Source organism: Ipomoea triloba, chromosome 15 (genome assembly GCF_003576645.1).
Source record: "Ipomoea triloba cultivar NCNSP0323 chromosome 15, ASM357664v1".
Lineage (NCBI taxonomy): Eukaryota > Viridiplantae > Streptophyta > Magnoliopsida > Solanales > Convolvulaceae > Ipomoea > Ipomoea triloba.
In genome coordinates this window covers 16,952,243-16,972,808 of record NC_044930.1, presented here as the reverse complement: position 1 = coordinate 16,972,808, position 20,566 = coordinate 16,952,243, and the positions used below count along the sequence as shown (strand labels likewise).

General features: G+C 30.1%; 1 protein-coding gene across 1 annotated transcript; it reads left to right on the top strand.

The window, feature by feature from the left end:
• The first annotated feature begins 4,376 nt into the window (after nt 1-4,376).
• LOC116005784 lies at nt 4,377-20,175 on the top strand. Its single transcript, XM_031246020.1, has 2 exons — nt 4,377-4,745; nt 19,867-20,175. The coding sequence occupies exons 1-2, from the start codon at nt 4,377-4,379 to the stop codon at nt 20,173-20,175; spliced, it is 678 nt and encodes a 225-aa protein (XP_031101880.1).
• Nucleotides 20,176-20,566: the final 391 nt, after the last annotated feature.

Here is a 20,566-nt window from a genome sequence, read left to right as displayed (position 1 = left end):
ATTATTATTATTATTATTATTATTATTATTATTATTATTATTATTATTATTATTACTACATAAGGACATTTTAGTCATTCTGTTGCCTCTTACCTTTCAATCCCCTGTACTCCTATTCTCGCATACAAAATTATTATTATTATTATTATTATTACTATTATTACTACATAAGGGCATTTTAGTCATTCTGCTATCTCTTACCTTTCAATCCCTTGTACTCCTATTCTTGTATACCAAATACTGTAATTTCAATTTCTACCTTATTCATTGAATTACAATTCCATCGAATTACAATTCTTTCCCAACCAAACGCCCTGTAAGGGATGAATAACGAGGAGGAGATATCATGAAATGACACAAATACCCTCTTTCAAACGACCATCTAATCGGGAATACAGACGGAGGACCAAAATTGTCCTCGTTACCACAAGTGTATCCATAATTTGTCCAATTTTTTTATGAAATACTAAAATTGTCCTTGCCACAAGTTAGGACAAAAAAGGAATTGACTCATATTCATATTTCTCAATTTACTTTCTACTAAATTAAAATAATATTTATAACTCCACAGCTCCAAATATTATTTAAACTTTCATAATAGCCTGAAACATTAATCTCCATTACTATATAAATATCCAACAAAATCTATTATTGTTAGTTGTGACAATCAAGTCTGCCATGAGTTCTAGATCCACTTCTAGTTGCCTCAGCTTTAATTGTTGTCCCATATGAAACTCGAAACTTAGTGTCCTAATACCATCAACAATTGTTCGATCGGGTTCTTTCAATGTCCATTAACCTTGTTATATATGATTGATTTATGAAGTAAATAAAGAAAGACCAGAGCTTATTTGTCTTGTCATGCCTGTTTACACTATTTAATTAATACAATATATGTCTTATTTATTACTAATAGAAAGTTGGATGCCAAAACATAATGCTTCAACAAATACTATGTTGATTTGCTCTGAAATTTTATGCTATTCAGTTGACAAATTGGAATATTTGAATCACTTCTTAAATTTCTTCATGTCCAAATATATTTGCATGCATTTGTGGAATACGAAACTGTTGAATTGGCTGCAAAAGTAGTGGTATGTTTTTTCTTGTAGAACCCATCCCCATCACCAACCTACACACATTCACCCCTTATCTCTCTTAATCTTAGGAGTTAAATTAATTTTTACCCTAAATTTATAAGTGATAGTTTACTTTTTGACTTTTTTTTTATCAGAACATCTCCATTTGGTTCTAGTATTTTTATGGTATGACCATTTTTATCATTTATCAACAAAACATTTTAAATGCCGTTAAATACAAAAGATTATAGATTTTTTCAAAAAAAAAAAATCATACAAATATAACAAGGTCAACTCGCTTTGTATAAAAAAGATCTAAATGTCATTGTATTTAACAACATTTTAAAGATTTTGTTAACAGAGGATCAAAAATGGTCATGACACAATAATACTATAACCAAATGATGATGTTCTAATAAAAAAAAGACTAAAAGTGGACTGTCACCTATAAATCTAGGATAAAAAATGGATTAACTCCTTAATTTTATATGCCTTTTAATCCTTAGCTTTTGTAATCTTATTTTACAGGTTGCTGGGCTAAATCTTCTTCTTTCTTCTTTTCCATAGTGGCTTTCTTTTTCCACTATAAACATTACTCCTCTACTGCCTGCTGCCACGCATTTATGTTTATAAAATACTCTAGCACTGTTTTTTTTTTTTTTTTGAAAACTACTCTGGTAGTGTTAATGTATAAACTTACTGCTACCTGTAGTGAGTGCTGCACTGCTGCCACGCATATTTAATTATAAAGTACTCTACTGGCACTCTGGTAGTGTTAACTACTTAAGTGCTAATGTGTATATTTAAGACTTTATTTACTTTGTGTTTGACAAGTTATGGAAGATGAAATATCGTGATGAAATTAATTATGACCCATCAAAGGACCCTAAACAAAAAGTTAGGTCTAAAGATTTATTTTTTATTTTAGAGAAACCATGTCTTTATTACTTTGCAAAATAAAATGTCATACGTAGGCCAGGGGCGGAGCCAAAAAACTCCAGTTGGGGGGCCAATATGTTAGAGAAAATTTGTCGTGTTAGTCGACAGTATAATTAATCGTACTATATTATTATATATACTATACATTATTGTAATTATTATTGATAATGATTTCTAATTATACTCTATATGTATGAAATATATAATATGAGTAAATTGACACGAGTGTCAATTATTACTTTAGATTTTTTTCATATAACACAAAATATCATAATAATAATAACAACAACAACAATAAGAACAACAACATTTATTTAAATATAAATTGTCAATTTTTATCAAATAAAAAAGTTTTGTCAATTATTTTGTCACCAAATTTTTTCATAATTAATTGATATTCATTTTACTGGTTAATAATTTTTCAAAATTTGAGAGATAAAGAAAAAAATCAATATCACAAATTAAACAATCAATATTAATTTTTGACAATTTCAACACTAATTATTTAAACAAGCAAATGTACATCTTCAAAGTGTAAATAAATAATTAAAACACACAATAAATCATTAATTAATTAATCAACATAACTAATAAAACTAAAGCATATATCTCAAATTTAGAGATTTTTTAAAATAAAATGGATATTTGATGCCCTCCATTATTAAAATCTTGATAAAAGAAATAAGATAAAAAGAAAATGGTAACTTTAATTATTTGATTTATTTCTTTCTATTTAATGAATTTAAACTTTAATATATATTTTGAGTTCACTTAATATAGACATAATAGATTATTTTAAAAAAAAAATTAGAGGGGGGCCAAAAGTGTATTTATCCCTACTATATCAATATATACATACATAATTATTAAAATATTTTAAGGTGGGGGGTTGGGGGGGGGGGGGGGGGNGGGGGGGGGGGGGGGGGGGGGGGGGGGGGCAGGGCCCCCTAGCCCATAAGGTGCCTCCGCCCCTGCATAGGCCCTAAAGTGACCCCTTGAAATGCCTGCATAGATGAGCAATTTCTAGCTAACAACAAAGCCCCAAATCGAGTAACAAAAATTCAAAACTAGCTAATACCAAACTCATCCTATCTAAAGAGACAAAAGAGAGCTACCACCAAACCAATCATCCAATCAAACTCATCATCCTACATATCTACCTGGTTCCCTCACCCCCATACAATTAAACCACATGCAATAATCCAAGCACATAAGAGAACATCACCCCATGCAAGTAGTGGGAACAACGCCCTTTAATTTAACTCAATCACAATCACCCTCAATCAAACTTCTCGTGTCCCCACCCTTAAATTACAAGTCAACTCACCCCGTAAAGATTTCAAGTCTAAAGATTCAAGGTGAAAGTATGGGTTTTAGCCATATTTAAATAAAAAAGATTTGGTCCAATGCAGTTTGTGTGGAACACAAATAACCTAAGGGATTAAAAGATTGAAACAACACTTAGCTAAGGGTTATGGAGATGTTGTTGCATGCGCAAATACAACAACAGAAATTATGAAGGAAATGCATGAATATATACTCAAGAATTCAAGGAACAAGCAGTTCACTTTGGATGATAATGATGATAGCAATGATGGGGATGAAGGTTCACAAGAACTGTCATTGGAACCAAGACAACCATCATCCCACAACTCAATTAGTCATTCAAGGTCGGGGACTAGTAGCAAAAGGAAGTAGTCAGCTTTGAGGTTTGCACAACCGGTACCAAAATCGATTGCTGCAATAGTTAGGAAAACCCCTGAAGAAGTTGTGGAAGAAAGACATAGCAAGGGTTATCAAAGAACCCTTGAAGATTGCATAAGAAGTAAAGAAGAGAAAGACAGAGCAGCATTAATGCATGTAGCATATTGTTTCTATGAGTATGGCATTCCATTTAATGTTACAAATGCTAGGAGTTTTGAGATTATGCTGGAGTCCATTGCACAAATAAGAATTGGGTAGAAACCTCCTAGCTATCATGGTTTGCGGGTCAAACTCCTAGAGATAGAAAAAAAAAGGAAAAAGACTTGTTGAAAGAAAAACATAAGGTTGCTTGGAAACGATATGGGTGTACATTAATGTCATATGGATGGACTGACAGAAGAAATAGGCACTTGATAAACTTCATTGGCCCTGTAGAAAATTGTTTGGTAAAATTAACTGTTAGCTGCTTGATATAATTTCTTTTCTCAAAAAGCTAATTGAAAAGGTTGCTTTGAGTAACCTTTTGAATTTTAGTATTTTGGAGTTACAAAAAGCTTATTAACCAAACACTTATATTGATATTTTAACCAAGTCAAATAACTAATAGTGGTCAAATAAGCCATACTTGGCTGATTGGCTAATTATTTACCAAACATGACCCTTGTCAACAGTCCGGAATGGACCTTTTTCTTAGAGTATGTTGATGCATCGGGCGAATCTCATGATGCCTACATGTTGGCTGGGTTACTTGAGACCAAAATTGAACAAATAGGCGAGGAAATTGTTGTTCAAGTTGTAACAGAAAATGGTGCTAATTACAAGGCAGTAGGTAGGTTGTTGGAAGAGAGGATACCTTCACTATTTTGGACTCCCTGTGTGGCACATTGCTTGGACCTCATGTTGGATGATATTGGCAAGTTGGCAAAGTTTGAGCAAAAGGTTGAAAGTTCTAGGCACATTACTACCTTCATTTATAGGCATGGAAGGATTTTAAGTGCTATGAGAGAGTTCACAAGTGGTACGGTAAGGATTTTGTGAGACCTGAAGTCACTAGATTTGTCATAGCCTTCCTTACCTTGCAAAGTTTATACAAGCACTAGAAAGCCTTAAAAAGCTTGTTTGTTAGTGTCCATTGGAGTACTTCTAAACTATCAAACACACAAGCTAGAAAGAAGGTATATGACTCTATGTTTTAAACTCGATTATCGATAAGCTCCCAAGATGACTATATATTTAGATATAAATAGGGATAGTTTTATAACATTTCAGTATCCTTATGTGACCAATTTACGATATTTTGTGCTTTAATTAGATAACCACGAGCAAAGCTATCTTTGGTGTATTTTCAAGACGTTTTACAGGTCCTGGGTGCCATTCGGCACGAGAGATGGGCAAAACGAGCAAACCGAGCAGAACAGAAGTCCCGGGGGGCCTAGGATGCTTCATCCACGCGTGAAGGCCGTGTGAATGAATTCCAGTATCCATCCACGAGGCCATCCACGCATGGATGAGCTCGTGGACGAGACAATGTGGAAAAATCAGTTTAGGGTAATTTTGGAGAGACTATTTAAGGAAGCTTGATAGGATTTTTCAGAAGAACAATTTTTAGGAAGTTTTAGAAATCATATTTTCATTTCTTAGGTTTAGTTTTACATTTCCATTGTGTATGAGGAAATGAAGATCTAAAGCTTGGATTGAAGATTACATTTCATTTCTACTAGGTGATTTCTATTTGAATCTTATTTCTATTTACATTTCTTGTTCTTAGATTGAATTGATTTATGATCTTGAATCTTTGATTATGCTTAGCTAATTCTATCTAGGGATTGAGTTGTGTGAATCTTGTAAGACTTTTTCCCTAATACAATATATATTATATATTGTGGGCCTTAATAATGTGATGCAAGTGAACTAGGCCGCCCATTAAGTTATAGGTTGGATTGGACATCTAGGTTTAGTCTAATCCACCATTATGACTATATAAAGCCTGCATTGATGGGATGCATGACAAACAATTATATAGCACCTAAAGACATGGTACTCATACTGCTCAGCTCAGAAACTAACAGGACACCATCTAGCCATCTAGGGTTCTGAGTTAAGTGTGAGGCAAAACGGTTAACATCTTGCAGATTTACAGTTCTTGAGGCAACACAACAAAGCATCAACTATGGCTCGAGATCAATCCGATTTATGCTTCCGCTACTACGAGGTTAGGTTACTCGTAGATTCATTATGTATGTTTAGACATATTGATGATCTTACATTTGGTATGAAGAGCCTTTATCAATCTCTGTTTGGTTGATTGTTTGCCTAAAACAATATTAAAGTTTTCATATACAATAATTTTTTGTATATGATTTTTGGACCGCTAAAACTTATTATTATTATTATTATTGTTATTATTATTATTAAGCATTATTGTAATATTTGGATTGTTGAATTAAAAAAAAAATCAGTTTTCTGATTATTGTTTTCCGTATTTTTCAACTATGTTCGCTGGTTGCTACGAGAGTTTTCTCCTTCCCTGTCGGTTTGCATCGTTTTCCCTCCGGTCACCAGTTGCCATGAGCAACGAGGGCGAGATGACAGAGGATGGTGTTCGGTGCTACAGGCTATCGGCCGGTGACTGGTTTTGGCTTTTCCTCAAGCATGCGTGGATAACGGCGAGCTTGAGGAGTTGACGGTGCGACTTGAAGTCGCGTGCGGTGGGTGGCGTTGGAGGACCTGGAGGTGCGACGAGGAGACCTACAGAGGCGAGCTAGACTCCCAAGGTGACGCCGCTTCCTTTCTTCTCCTTCCGGCGCTGCTAGCTTTGGGCCGCCGGCTGCCATGGCGAAAACGACGACATGCCTTAGTTGTCGACGTCACGACTTGGAGTCCCGGGCAATGAGCGGCGTCGGCGGACCAGCGCAGGGGTGAAGAGATATGGCGATGGCGGGCACGGTCTTCTGGTGGTTGTTGGCGTTGCGCGCAGAGGCGAGATATGGAGGAGGTGGAATGGTCTCTCTCCTTCTTCTGGCTGCATCATCGCATCTTCTCCCTCTCGTCTTTCGCGTTCTCCTCTCCGTAAAGCTATCGATTGTGAAGCTGGTTTTGCGGTGATTCTATGCAAGAAAGGGTGCGGCTGGGAAAACTAATGTAGTTACTTGCAGTTTCCTGGTATGCCATTTTCCAAACTTTTTTTTTTGCTTTACCATATATTTTATTTGCCATATTTATTATTTAATACATATTAATTTTGGTATGGTGATCATTTAGTTTATTATTGCCATATTTATATTACCTTAATTAATATGGTATATTATTTTGGCAAATGATAAATGTATGGAAATGGTTTGTTTTATTTGGAATATTAATGCCTTTTAGTTTCTTTTTCATTTTGGCATTAATGTATTATTATTCAACTAGTGTTTTACCCGTGCTATGCACGGAAAAGATTTTGTTATTATGAATTTAAATAAAAAAAAATGTAAAAATATAAATATATTAAAATGTACAATATAATAATATAGTTAAATTTTCATATATTTGGTCAAGTATCTATTATCATAGCATACAAAATTAAAATTTTGTATGATTAATATAATCTCTAATCATGTACATATATTTATATAAATTTATAGAGGAAAATTTACATAATTAAATTGAATTATTCATAATCTTATTTCATATATACTATAATTCTAACAATATGATCAATAACTAAAAAAAAAATTATACTTAGAAATTAAAAAAAATGTAATAAATTTTGTATATATGATTTTAAACTCTAATCAGATGCATTGTCTTGTATGATTGTGTAATACAGTGTATATACAAATAATATTTATTAATATGTATGTATGAAAATTCTATAATATAATTTATGTAATAATAATTTATATTAATATGTTATAATTAAATTTAGAAATTAAAAAATAACATTTTAATTATGTATGATTAATATAACGAATAAGTATATGTATGCATGCATTTTTAAAAATATAAATATTTATGAATACACATTTTTTTAATTTAATAATTTTATTTTTAATTATATTTTATATTTTATTAATTACAATTAAGAAAATTACATTTACAAATTAAAAGAATTTAATTTTTTTTAACTTTATATGGATTAATGTAGTCCCTAACTATATTACATATTTAGACAAATTTTAAATATTTTTTAATTTTTTTAATTAAGAGTATGAGTCTAGACATATTTTAAAATAATTTTTTAATAAGTAAGCATTGTAGTAATTAACGTGTATAATTATGCCAGTAATCAAAATTATATATATAAAAAATGTGTATATATATTTTCATATTGTACAAAATACTATAAATATAATATATGTCTACATAAATGGATAAAAAGAGAAATTGATAAAAAACATTTATTATATAGCTACCGATAAATATCATACAATTTTTTTCCTTGCATGAAAAAACATTCTTATTTAAAAATTTTACATTGATATCTGAGTTTTGTTGCAAATTCTACTTTGGTGATATTTTAAACTTTGCGTAACACTTGTGTGAGACCGTCTCACGGGTCTCAATTCTTAAACGGGTTAGATCTTTGATGAATGGATCAAATATTTGATTAATGAGTCGGATCTTTGACCCCTCGTTAATTAAAGATCTGACCCGTCTTACATATTCAGACCATGAGGCGGTCACATACAAGTTTTTGCCTTAAACTTTTGTTTGTTATCATAAATAGTAATAGATGTTTGAAACCATTTAGTTTTGTTTCTAAATATTTTTCAACCCATAAATGTAGTGCAATCAAAATATCTCTAGATCATCATTTAAATAATAGGTCCACAATAGACTTTGTGGTTTAATATTTGTAGATCTATGATGTGTTTTTAACTAATTTATTGAAAGTTTATTTCTTTTATTTCTATTATCTCTTATTCTTCTTCATTTAAATTGATAGATCTCGAGATGATACATCATTATTAAATTATTAAATATGTGAATTTCAATTAATTTAATAATATTATATTTAAATGTGAGACATTACCCCAATAACATTATTTTTTTTCAAACTCCGCAAATGTAAGTTAGTTCGATTAGTTTATATTTATGTTAGTTTTTATTCAGTTATGTTATTAACGTAAAAATGATTCAATATGTACATATATACTACAAAATACTAAATTGAATGGAATCTTATTAGAATAAATTAAATTTGACATATCAATTTTGATTTAGAATTTTTTTAATTTTAATTGAATATATATTTTTCTTTTTTTATAAATTCTATTACCATTAAATTACCATATTATTCTAATAAGATAAAATTGAAATCTTCTATTCAATTTAGTATTTTTTTTATTATAGATATTTTTAATTTCATTTGTTTTATTTTTTAATTTTAATTAAAATTTGTTAAAATTAAAATAATAATTTGATTCGAATATATATATATATATATATATATATATATATATATATATATATATATATATATATATATATATACACACACACACACAGACACACACATATCAAGTACAATCTCATTGCTATTTGGTATTTTTTTTTCTTTCATATTATATTATAATATTATATATATATATATATATATATATATATATATTTATTTATTTATATTTATTAGGTGTTATACATTAAAATAAAAATATCAATATAGGTGTTATTTAACATTTTTTAATTAGAACTTTTTAATGATATATGTTTTATATATTCATTTTATTTGTATATAAAAAAAATTAAACTTAAGGTTAAAAAGAATATATTGAGTATTAGTTTAGTGTACCTTAAAAGTAGACTATAATTCATGTTATAATAAATATTTAGGTAATCATTATTATAAAATGATGATAATTTTAAATTGAAAAAAATACTTTTGTTTTAATATATATATATATATATATATATATATATATATTGGAATACTATAATATACATTATATAGTAATTTGATTGTTGGAATTTTTATTTTGAATATTATCATGAGAGAAATTTAATTACGTACATTTACATAATATAGAAATTTTTTTTTGAAATACTATAATATACATCATATAGTAATTTGATTGTTGGATTTTTTTTTTGAATATTATCATGAGAGGAATTTAATTACGTACATTAACATAATATAGTATTATTTTTTAATACTATAATATACATCATATAGTAATTTGATTGTTGAAATTTTTATTTTTTTTGAATATTATCATGAGAAGAATTTAATTACGTACATTAACATAATATAGTAATATTTTTTTTTGAATACTATCATATACATCATATAGTAATTTGATTGTTGAACTTTTTTTTGAATATTATCATGAGAGGAATTTAATTACGTATATTAACATAATATAATAATATTTTTTTTCAATACTATGATATACATCATATAGTAATCTATATATATATATATTAAAAATACGCAAGTTAAACTATTTTGTTTAAGGAATCCATACAGGAATGGAATTGAATAAAATATTCACTAATTTCCGTGTATAATAAGGAATGGAATCATATTTTGAATATTTTGTAAATTTTAGCTATAAATAAGGAATGACAAAGAATGATAAGGAAGGCTAGAATTTCTGATAAGGAATTATTATATATTATTATGTTAACCGATTTTTGGAATTTTTATTTTGAATATTATCATGAGAGAAATTTAATTAAGTACATTAACATAATATAGAAATTTTTTTTGGAATACTATAATATACATCATATAGTTATTTGATTGTTGGATTTTTTTTTTAAAATTATCATGAGAGGAATTTAATTACGTACATTAACATAATATAGTAATATTTTTTTAATAATATAATATACATCATATAGTAATTTGATTGTTGGAATTTTTATTTTTTTTGAATATTCACATGAGAGGAATTTAATTACGTACATTAACATAATATAGTAATTTTTTTTTTGAATACTATCATATACATCATATAGTAATTTGATTGTTGAACTTTTTTTTGAATATTAACATGAGAGGAATTTAATTACGTACATTAACATAATATAATAATATTTTTTTTCAATACTATAATATACATCATATAGTAATCTATATATATATTAAAAATACACAAGTTAAACTATTTTGTTTAAGGAATCCATACAGGAATGGAATTGAATAAAATATTCACTAATTTCCGTGTATAACAAGGAATGGAATCATATTTTGAATATTTTGTCAATTTTAGCTATAAATAAGGAATGACAAAGAATGATAAGGAAGGCTAGAATTTCTGATAAGGAATTATTATATATTATTATGTTAGCCGATTTTAAAATTTTTGGACTAAAATGAGCGGGAAAGCTAGTACTTCTGTTTTAATATATATATAGATTATAGGCAAATATTAAGTTTTAAATTTGCTATTTGAATTTTAATTTAATATTGACGTTTATATTAAATTGCCTGAAGTATTGCAATTTATTTAGGATATATGTGTTAATAATATGTTAATTTGTAAATCCAAGTATGCAATGTATATTTATAATTATTTTGTTATTATAATACATTCATAAAAGCATGCATTAGGATTGAATTTAACATATTATTAATAATATCATTCAATTTTGGATCCTTAGGTTAATTGAAGGCATTATGACCTATTAAGCTAGCTTGTTTGGTTTCCCATTTAATTTTGGGCATATTTTAATCCTATATCTCACTTGGATTTTAAAACCTTTTTTTTTTTTGAAGAAGCTATTAGGGACCTATCTTGGTTCATTAAAGTATGGATCCACCTTTATTGTGTGATATATATTTTAAATGAAAATTATAGCTATTTTATTTGACTTGTAACATGTTTATTATGGTAATAATATTAATTATGATGCATAACATGTTTACTAAGTCTTAATTATTACTGACTACCATATTTTGTTAATGTTATTCATTGTTGGTAATAATATTAAGTTTGGATGTATTTTAGTACTAGACCATTTTTCATCTATGATTGTACCTCATTTGGGTCATTAAGAATCATAGGCTTAATTTGAGCAATTAAATGCTATAATTATTTGTCTTGGGTCTGCTTATGAGCCATTAAGGATTTAAGAATTATAATTATTATTTTTTGGACATTAAGAATTATGACTATTATTTAAGTAGATTATATTTTTTTGATCTATCAATATTTTTCAAGGCCTTAATGATAATGTTAATTCTTTTAATGATAGTAAGCAATATAGTTGGTATATTGCTCTTAGAATGGTAATTTGATTATTACCTTAATTTTAGTCTCCCGAAAAGACATTATTGTCTTGGTTAATTATTATTTGGTGATATGAGATTGGCATTAGGCATCCCCTTAATTACAGCTTTGCCTTTATAGTTAATTGGCAATATTTGGTTTTTGTTATTAAGTTTAGGGGCTAATTTCATTTATTACCGTTCATAATAATAATTATTTCTTGGTAATTTATTATGTTTGGAAAGATTACCTATTTGGTGATTATTGATAATGGTAATTAAGTCATACCATTAAATCATTAAGTATAATTGGACGCTGCGTCGAGGTTACTAGCGGTGAAGATGGAGAGAATTTTAGCACTATGGGAGATGCAGTTTGCATCATTAAGGTAAGTCATTAAGTTTTTTTATCATTATTTTGTTTTTGGTAATTAGTGCTATAGTTTTAGTTAACTGCTATAAATTGTAATTGCCACATTTTATTTCTTTAAGAAAAAAATGGAAACATTAAAGAAGGTGTATTACCATACTTTGGATGTTATTATTAAATCTTAATGGTGATTATAAGGTTACCTATTACCATTAATGATTTAATGTTAACATTATCATGATTTTATTTATGAATCCTGAATTGTCTCCAATTATGTTTGTGGCAATGCTTAAGGTATGAAGATTTTTTTTAAGCAACTGACTATTGCCATTACTGTACATTTATTCCATAATTCATTTAGTATTCGAATTATGATTAATGTTATTGCCCATATTTGGTTATGTATGATTCATATTCTTAGGATTGTTTCATGCATTTGATCACATTAAGTGCATAATATTAGGTTTAATTATGCAATTAGGTTTATGAAATTTTGATTTACAAATTACAACATATTCTTTTGGTTCGATATATATTGTTCAAATTTGTAAATTCAGTCTATTTCTCATCAATTTGATCTTTATGCATTAAAACATTTTTCCATGGGCTTAAAGTTTGAAATTTCAAAGTATATATATATCCATTATGTCATTATTAAAAAATGTTGGGTCTCTTTGGGTTGGACTCATATTAGTATTTGGATATTAATTCTATACTTTGAAAGCTCATATTAAAAATTGTTTTAAGTTATGCAATTTGTTTGGAATATATGAGTTTAATGTTTTAATTCTATGCATATTTGTCCTAAGCATAATATTTTGTTTTAAATTATGCAATATAATTTTTTTATGCCTTTAGCAATGCATAAATTTACGATGGAATTATATTAGTTCCTAATTAAGTTGGACTTATGCATAAACTTTAGTTACGGTAGTGCCTGAATTTAAGCACATTTAGTTCGCTGATTTAGTTCACCAATTTAAGCTTTAATCATAGGTGAACCATGCAGTTTTGGTGTATACCTTACAAATTTTAGGTTTATACCCCCAAACAGTTATACATTGAGTGCATATGAATTGAGGAGGCATACTAGTTTTATGGCTCTGATTTAAGAACATCTTGTGCCACTAGTCTCCTTAAATATCATATATTTGGATTTTCCCATTATGATGTGGTATAATCTGTTTGTTAAAATTTTTAATTATTCCTAGCTAATGTGATTTGATTTCAGTTCATTAAAGAATAGCCATAGCATCTTTAATTTATTGATTTCTCTTAAGCTTCAATCACATCAAGGTTATGCAATGATTTGATAAATGTCTAGTGATCTTATAATTTTAATTTGGTTGGGGAGTAGCCACAGCATCCTTAATCAGTTAAAATTATATATAGAGCGGTTTATTTTGATCACATAAAGTTTTAGATATATAAGTTGTGATTAATTATATGTAATATGATGAAATTTAGCCCACAGGCAATTTCATTATATTTGTATGATTAATTAGGATGAAATACTGGACTGTGATCATAATTTAGCCCACAAGCAATTATATATCGGAATGTAGTTTAGTAGTTTTATCAGTAATGATAGAAATAAATAAATTTATTTATTGTATGGTTATTTGTAAATAATTTTCATCTCTATCATAAAGTTTAATTTTATGATGCAAACTTTAAATCATATTTCTTAATTTACCCATAGGGATTAAGAAAAGGAACATGATTTATTAAGTTTTATCATAATAGTTGTAATGAATCTCGTTGATTAAAACTTTAGCCTACAGGCAAGTCTTATATCATTTGATTCTTCAACTCATTTGATAATTGTTTCATCATAAAATTTTAGTTCGATCTAATTGAGTAAAACTTTAGCCCACAGGCAAGTTTTATGTTTCTAGATTCTTTAGTCTATTTAATAATTGAGATGAAATATTATCATAAGGGTTTTAATTGGATTTAATAGAATTAAAACTTTAGCCTACATGCAAGTTTTATGTCAATAAATTCTTCACCCATTAGATAATAATTTTATCACAATATCTTAGAATTTATAAATTTAGTTCAATTATAATTCTAAGTTTTCATGGTTTGTATTGGCAAAACATGTATTTAGTTACTTCCCAAAATTTAACAACTTTTATTAATTGTTTTACGAATCTTACTCGGTTATTTGGACTAACTGTAGTAAGCTATGTGATATATACGATATATCTCATTTGGATTCCAAGAATAAAATGTATATTTTTGAGCCAAATTCTCACTTGATTTAGGAAAGTGTATTTTATTATTTTTAGTATGTCCAACTATGGTGGGGAGTTATGTCCTCATTAGTTATTACTTTAGTTGGATTGGAACCAAATATTGATTATTTAGTATGTCCAACTAATGGTGGGGAATTATATCTTCATTATTTAGTTGGTCAAATCAATTGTGAGTATATGTATATCATTAATTTTGCTGAAGAATATTTTAATAAGTGGGAGTGATTATTTAGAAAAGATCATTAAGATGCTCCATTAAGAGATTCCACAAGTATTAATCTTGCATTTGTTCATATAAATTCATAAGCTCAAATTATTGAACATTTGCTTGTGCAACATATTTATGAAAATGTTGTAACAATATTAAGGAGTTTTTTAGAACAAAACATTTAACTTGTGATATACTGTTATTTAAATAAATCCTTTAGCATGTAATAGAGTCTTTAGTTTCTTCAAAATTGATCCTGGGTCATTTTGATTTATAAGGCTCAAGACAATTTTGCGAGACATAAAAGTAAGACTCATAATGTTCAATTCATTTTAAAGTGGACCTTGAAGTTATTTGGGAAGTTATAGTGTATATTTAAATTCCAAATTTATGGACTTAGAATTTTAGTTTATTGTCTAAGTTGTTGGAATGCTTCTATGACTATACTATCTTTTGGCTATTTTGATGAGTGGGAGTGACAGACGTGTCAACTCCAAGCTTTTGGCCGTTAGAGGTAATGCTTAAGTTAAGTTATAAACTAGTCATGGAATATAGGTAGTTGGCATTATGCTAATTAACATTAAGAGATCTCTACTTAAGACATAGTTAACATTAAGGATCTTAGAGATCATAAAGTGTACTCTTTTGTACAATTTGGATGGTTTTCTCTTTTAAGTTGCGCATATATATTTTATTTTGAGAAACATTCCTTAAGGTACCAAGAATAAACGTTGGGTTTGTTCATAAAGGACTTAAGTTGGGGAATAAAAATGCATGTGATGCATAAAAGATATTACTCTGTCAGCAGAGGACATATCACTATGATTCGTGTGTTATATTCTTTGATGAGAGTTGTGCTAGTACTTGCACCAAGTGGGAGACTGTAAGATTTTTCCCTAATACAATATATATTATATATTGTGGGCCTTAATAATGTAGTGCAAGTGAACTATGCCCATTAAGTTATAGGTTGGATTGGACATCTAGGTTTAGTCTAATCCACCATTATGACTATATAAAGCCTGCATTGATGGGATGCATGACAGACAATTATATAGCACCTAAAGACATGGTACTCATACTGCTCAGCTCATAAACTAACAGGACACCATCTAGCCATCTAGGGTTCTGAGTTAAGTGTGAGGCAAAACGGTTAACATCTTGCAGATTTACAGTTCATGAGGCAACACAACAAAGCATCAACTATGGCTGGAGATCAATCCGATTTATGCTTCCGCTACTACGAGGTTAGGTTACTCATAGATTTATTCTGTATGTTTAGACATATTGATGATCTTACAAATCTATGATTGCTTAGTGTGTGATCCTCTTTCTAAATGTAGATTTGATCTATTTGATGTTGGAAATTTATTCTTGTCTATTGATTGTTGGTTTAATTAGATCTTGTGTAGATTTGGCCAATCTATTGAGAGATTGAGACCTTGACTCTATCATGGTATTGATTTGAGTTAAGTTGTAGCTTTTTGTAATCTTAAATCCTATGGAATTCCATGTTTGGGAATAGTAGGAAAGTGTGTAGCATAGGTGTTTGATGATAAGTGCATATTTGATCATATTTAATATCCATATTTAACCTTATTTGTCCACTAGAATGTATAAATTGTGTTCAATATAACCTTAATTTTCTTTACTTTGATTAATGTTTGCAACAATCACCTTATTTGGAATAAAGTAAAGAAAATTAGGTCATATTGCATTTAATTGGATGATTTAGAGAAAACCTAAGTTTAATTTGTAATATTCATCTTTAATGAGTCATCCTAATGTTTTTAATTGCTTGTGGAAATATCAGGAAAATCATGAAGATGTAAAGAATCATGAAGGGACAAGAACAAAAGTGAGAAGATGAATGATGATGAATTAAAGTGGAAGACAAAAGCAAAGAAGATTAGGTCCATTTTCATCATGAAGATCAGCCAATAATGGAGTCAAAAGAATGGTATTTTTAATGGTCTTGATCACAAGGACAAACCAAGGCAAAAGTGGAGCAAAATAATAATGAGCTGAAATTTACGCATAATTTGCCCACTGTTCGGTAATTCAACAATATCTCAGTCTAGGAATGTCCAAATTAAGTGATTATTGAACCATTAGAAAGAAGACTTCAAGGGTTACAACGTTTCCAGAGATACGAAATTTGTAATTCTGACCGAAAAATGGTCAAAAGCAGCCTTGAAGTCGAAGTTCCAGATTTCGTCCTAATCTGACCACTGCTCGGTATTTTGGTCATATCTGATTATAGGAATATCCAAATGGGATGATTCAAACGGCATTGGAAAGAAGATTTAAAGATCTACAGCTATGATTAGGGCCATAAACTCCAGATCCGGTAGAACATGGACTCCATGTGCCTTCACAAATCATGTGCATTATACACCATGTTGTGGGCACCTCACTTTTGCAATTTGCCAACCAATACCCATCATGCTTTGCCTCCTCATGAACAAGTATAAATAGAGGTCTTCCTTGCAGGAGAAAATACCATTCCTCACCAATTCCTTCTATCTCCTCTCATTCTAGCTTTCATATCTTAGTTTTAGTGTTGTGTTTTTCTTCAAGCAAGAGTGTAGGAGGAAACTCCAAGAGTTTGGTCTTCAATCCATAAGTTTTCTTGTTCCCTTTATCTCTTTACAATTTATTTATCATGCTTATGAATCTAAATATTGTTAGTTTGTTGTATTCCATTATGAATTGTGAGTAGTTGCATTAAGGACTTGAATTAGGGTAGGATTATCTTTATTGATGCTGAGTTCATGGATATTTCATAAAGGGGAAGGCTTTAATTTAAGAGTTTATTGAAGTATGCATATAGTTAATTGAAATCTTGTTGGTAAATGGTACGTAACATTTGTTAACTTGCCTTTGGATGATTTCACTTTATAATGGAAGTTATATGTTGAAATCAAGCTACTCTTTGCATGCACCCAATTTAATTTACGAAAGTAAAGAACATTGTGGTTTTAAATTGCTTATGTCCTCTAAGAACTAGGAATTGATATGTCACGAAAGTGGAGCAAATCCTTGTTCTAATCTTTATCTTTAGTTCATGAAAATGAAATTTAGATTAAAGATTCTTTTGTGCAATTCATTGAACTCTTAAATTAATTGTTTTCCCCAAATCTTGTTATTGCATCTATAAGATAATTCTCCTTAATTCGAGTCCTATCTTTAATTATCAGAGTTTATACCAATTGTAATATTGCTTTTAATTCTTGATGAACCTGTTATAGCTTGTTACATATCAACTCATATATGATTGCTTGGATTCTTGTTAAATTTATTCATCTTAATGCCTAAGAATTTAATTGCTATACAAGTACATGCCATGAAACCCAATCCCTTGAGAACGATATAATTAACCCACAAATTCACTACACCACTTTATACACCATTTGATAAAATGTCTCTTAGGGCTTTTGTTTCCTAAATGGTACTATGAAGGAAGTAGTTTATGGTGAGGTGGATGAGTGGTAAAATGAAGAGTCCAAACTCCCCGAATGTCGGTCTCTCAAGGAAGACATATTGGAGTTGAGTAACGTGTTGGCATTTAGGAGGTTAGGAGAGAAGAGTTGCGTGAATGATCACGATTGAAAAGAGCATTAATCAAAAGGGCATAAAAACTTGTAGATAAACTATGAAAAGGAAACGGATTGGGACTCTTGGCTAGCATGCATGGTCAACTCTACTAATGGATTTGTAAATGATATGATTTGGACTCGACTAGGGAGTTCACGGCACATCACCGAGTGGCGTCACACTCGCACTCCCACATCCTCAGTCGGTTGGGGCATTTCATCGAACACCTTGTCCTCTACTCCTCCCGGGCCTAATCCTTCCGGATAGAGGGTGGGGATGTGGATGAGTTGGACTCGTGAGAGGCCGCTATCACGCACACACTCACTTTTACAATGTTTGCTACCTAATGTGGCCACACTTAGGCACAAAGCATATCAAACATCAACCACACAAGCATTTGAATCTAAATACATCAAGCTTACAAATTTCAGGAAATTTCTTAGCAAAATAACCACACAACTAGCTTAGGGCCACCAATCCCCTATCTAATCTAAACAAACATCATAAGAAGTAGCAAGAGAAAGCCATAAAATAGTTAAAGGAAATAACAATGAAATTTAAACTAGATAAAATAAAGAAGAGTTGCCATCCGAAGCTAAGAATCTTATTACATCTTGCTTTCATCATCTAGCTAGATCTACCGTTGGAGCATCAATCTAAGCTAAGGGAAAATGGGGGTTTTCCCCTAAAGAGGAGAAAACAATGAGATTTCAGATCTGGAAAATTAGGGCTCTCCTCTAAAAATGCAGGGGAAGGGTTTAAATAGACATCATAAAGTCAAAATCCTGAGATTGCCCTTAATGACCGATCCACGCTGCATTCACGCATGGATGGGGGCGTGGACGCGTACTGGAAGTGGTCCACGCTCCCTTCACGCATGAAGCCCTCGTGGATGGATCCTACATGGTTGCTTCATCATTTGTTGCTTCCTTTTGGCCTCGGATCCCGTTCCGTTCTGTGGAAATGACTTCAAAACGTGTTCTAAAGTTGAACTAGAAATTTTGATCACATCAAAGTCTTTTACGCATGAAATTATTACGAATGGGTGACAAAACTACACAATATTGTCCTGTAATTGACCCTAAACTCGACTATTCTTGGCGCTTATCATACTCCTATGCCTAAGAAGCTCTAGTACACAAAGGTGGAAAAGGACTAAGAGAACACACTCTTGAATAGCCAACACAATTTGATCATTAGACCACTACTTGAGTCACACAATGAGGCAACATAGATAACACAATTCATTCCCTTATTTCTTATTAGTTGTCACTTTGATTTTAGTTATCTCTTTCGCGCTCATATTTCCTAAATGACATTCACTCTCTTCAACAACCTCACACGTCTCATTACGCATTCATTCGATTGAAAGCATAGCAATCTTCCGATTTTCCTCCTTCGAGGCCAACACTCGGGGACTTGTCCTCGTTTTACCATTGCCCCATTCATTTCACCTCACCCTAAAACTGCCTTAACTTCAATTATGCACTGGGGTGGAAGATTGCATAAAGGCATCTCATTCGATTCTTGTTGCATTGAGAATCGTTTATGGTAATGAGATCCCAGCTATGCCCAAGGTTGCTATGGCTATGGTGATTGCAAAGAAGAAATTGAATGAAACATTTGCAAGTCAATCGAGGTTGTTGTCAAGGTTGATGGATATTGTAGAGGGGCGTTGGCCAGATAAAATGGAAGTTAAGTTATATGGAGCAGCATTACTCTTAAACCTTTCTCATTATTTGGATTTGAAAGAAAATGATCTTGACAGTGTTTGTAAGCAACGAGCCTGCTTTAATGATATGCTTGAGATCAGAAGATAGTTCCAAATCAAGATGCACAAATCAAAATAAGCAATCAAGTTGATGAATATAATGGATTGCGAGGAAGTTTTGGGATGCAATTAGCCATCAAACAACACAAGACCAAAACTCCTGGTAAGTATTATATAAATTACAACTAGTTTTATACTTTTGATAAACTAACTTACTAAGTATGATATTTATTAATGTTTTAGTTGATTGTTGGAAGACTTTTGGATGCAATCATTAATTTTGAGCTCCAAAGATTAGCAATGCGCATCATTTCCCTTTTTTGTTCATCTGTCGGTTGTGAGCATAACTGGAGCACATTTGAATTCGTAAGTACTTACTACTAACTAGTACTAGTTATTGGTTACTAGCTAATAGAGTTACTTTTTTCTAAGTAAAAAGC

What these genes read in the sequence shown, in the direction of transcription:
- LOC116005784 (XM_031246020.1), top strand. Translation starts at nt 4,377, where the DNA reads ATGACCCTTGTCAACAGTCCGGAATGGACCTTTTTCTTAGAGTATGTT. An exon ending in GAGAGTTCACAAGTGGTACG is followed by an intron (nt 4,746 to 19,866) that starts GTAAGGATTTTG and finishes GATTGCATAAAG; the next exon opens with GCATCTCATTCGATTCTTGT.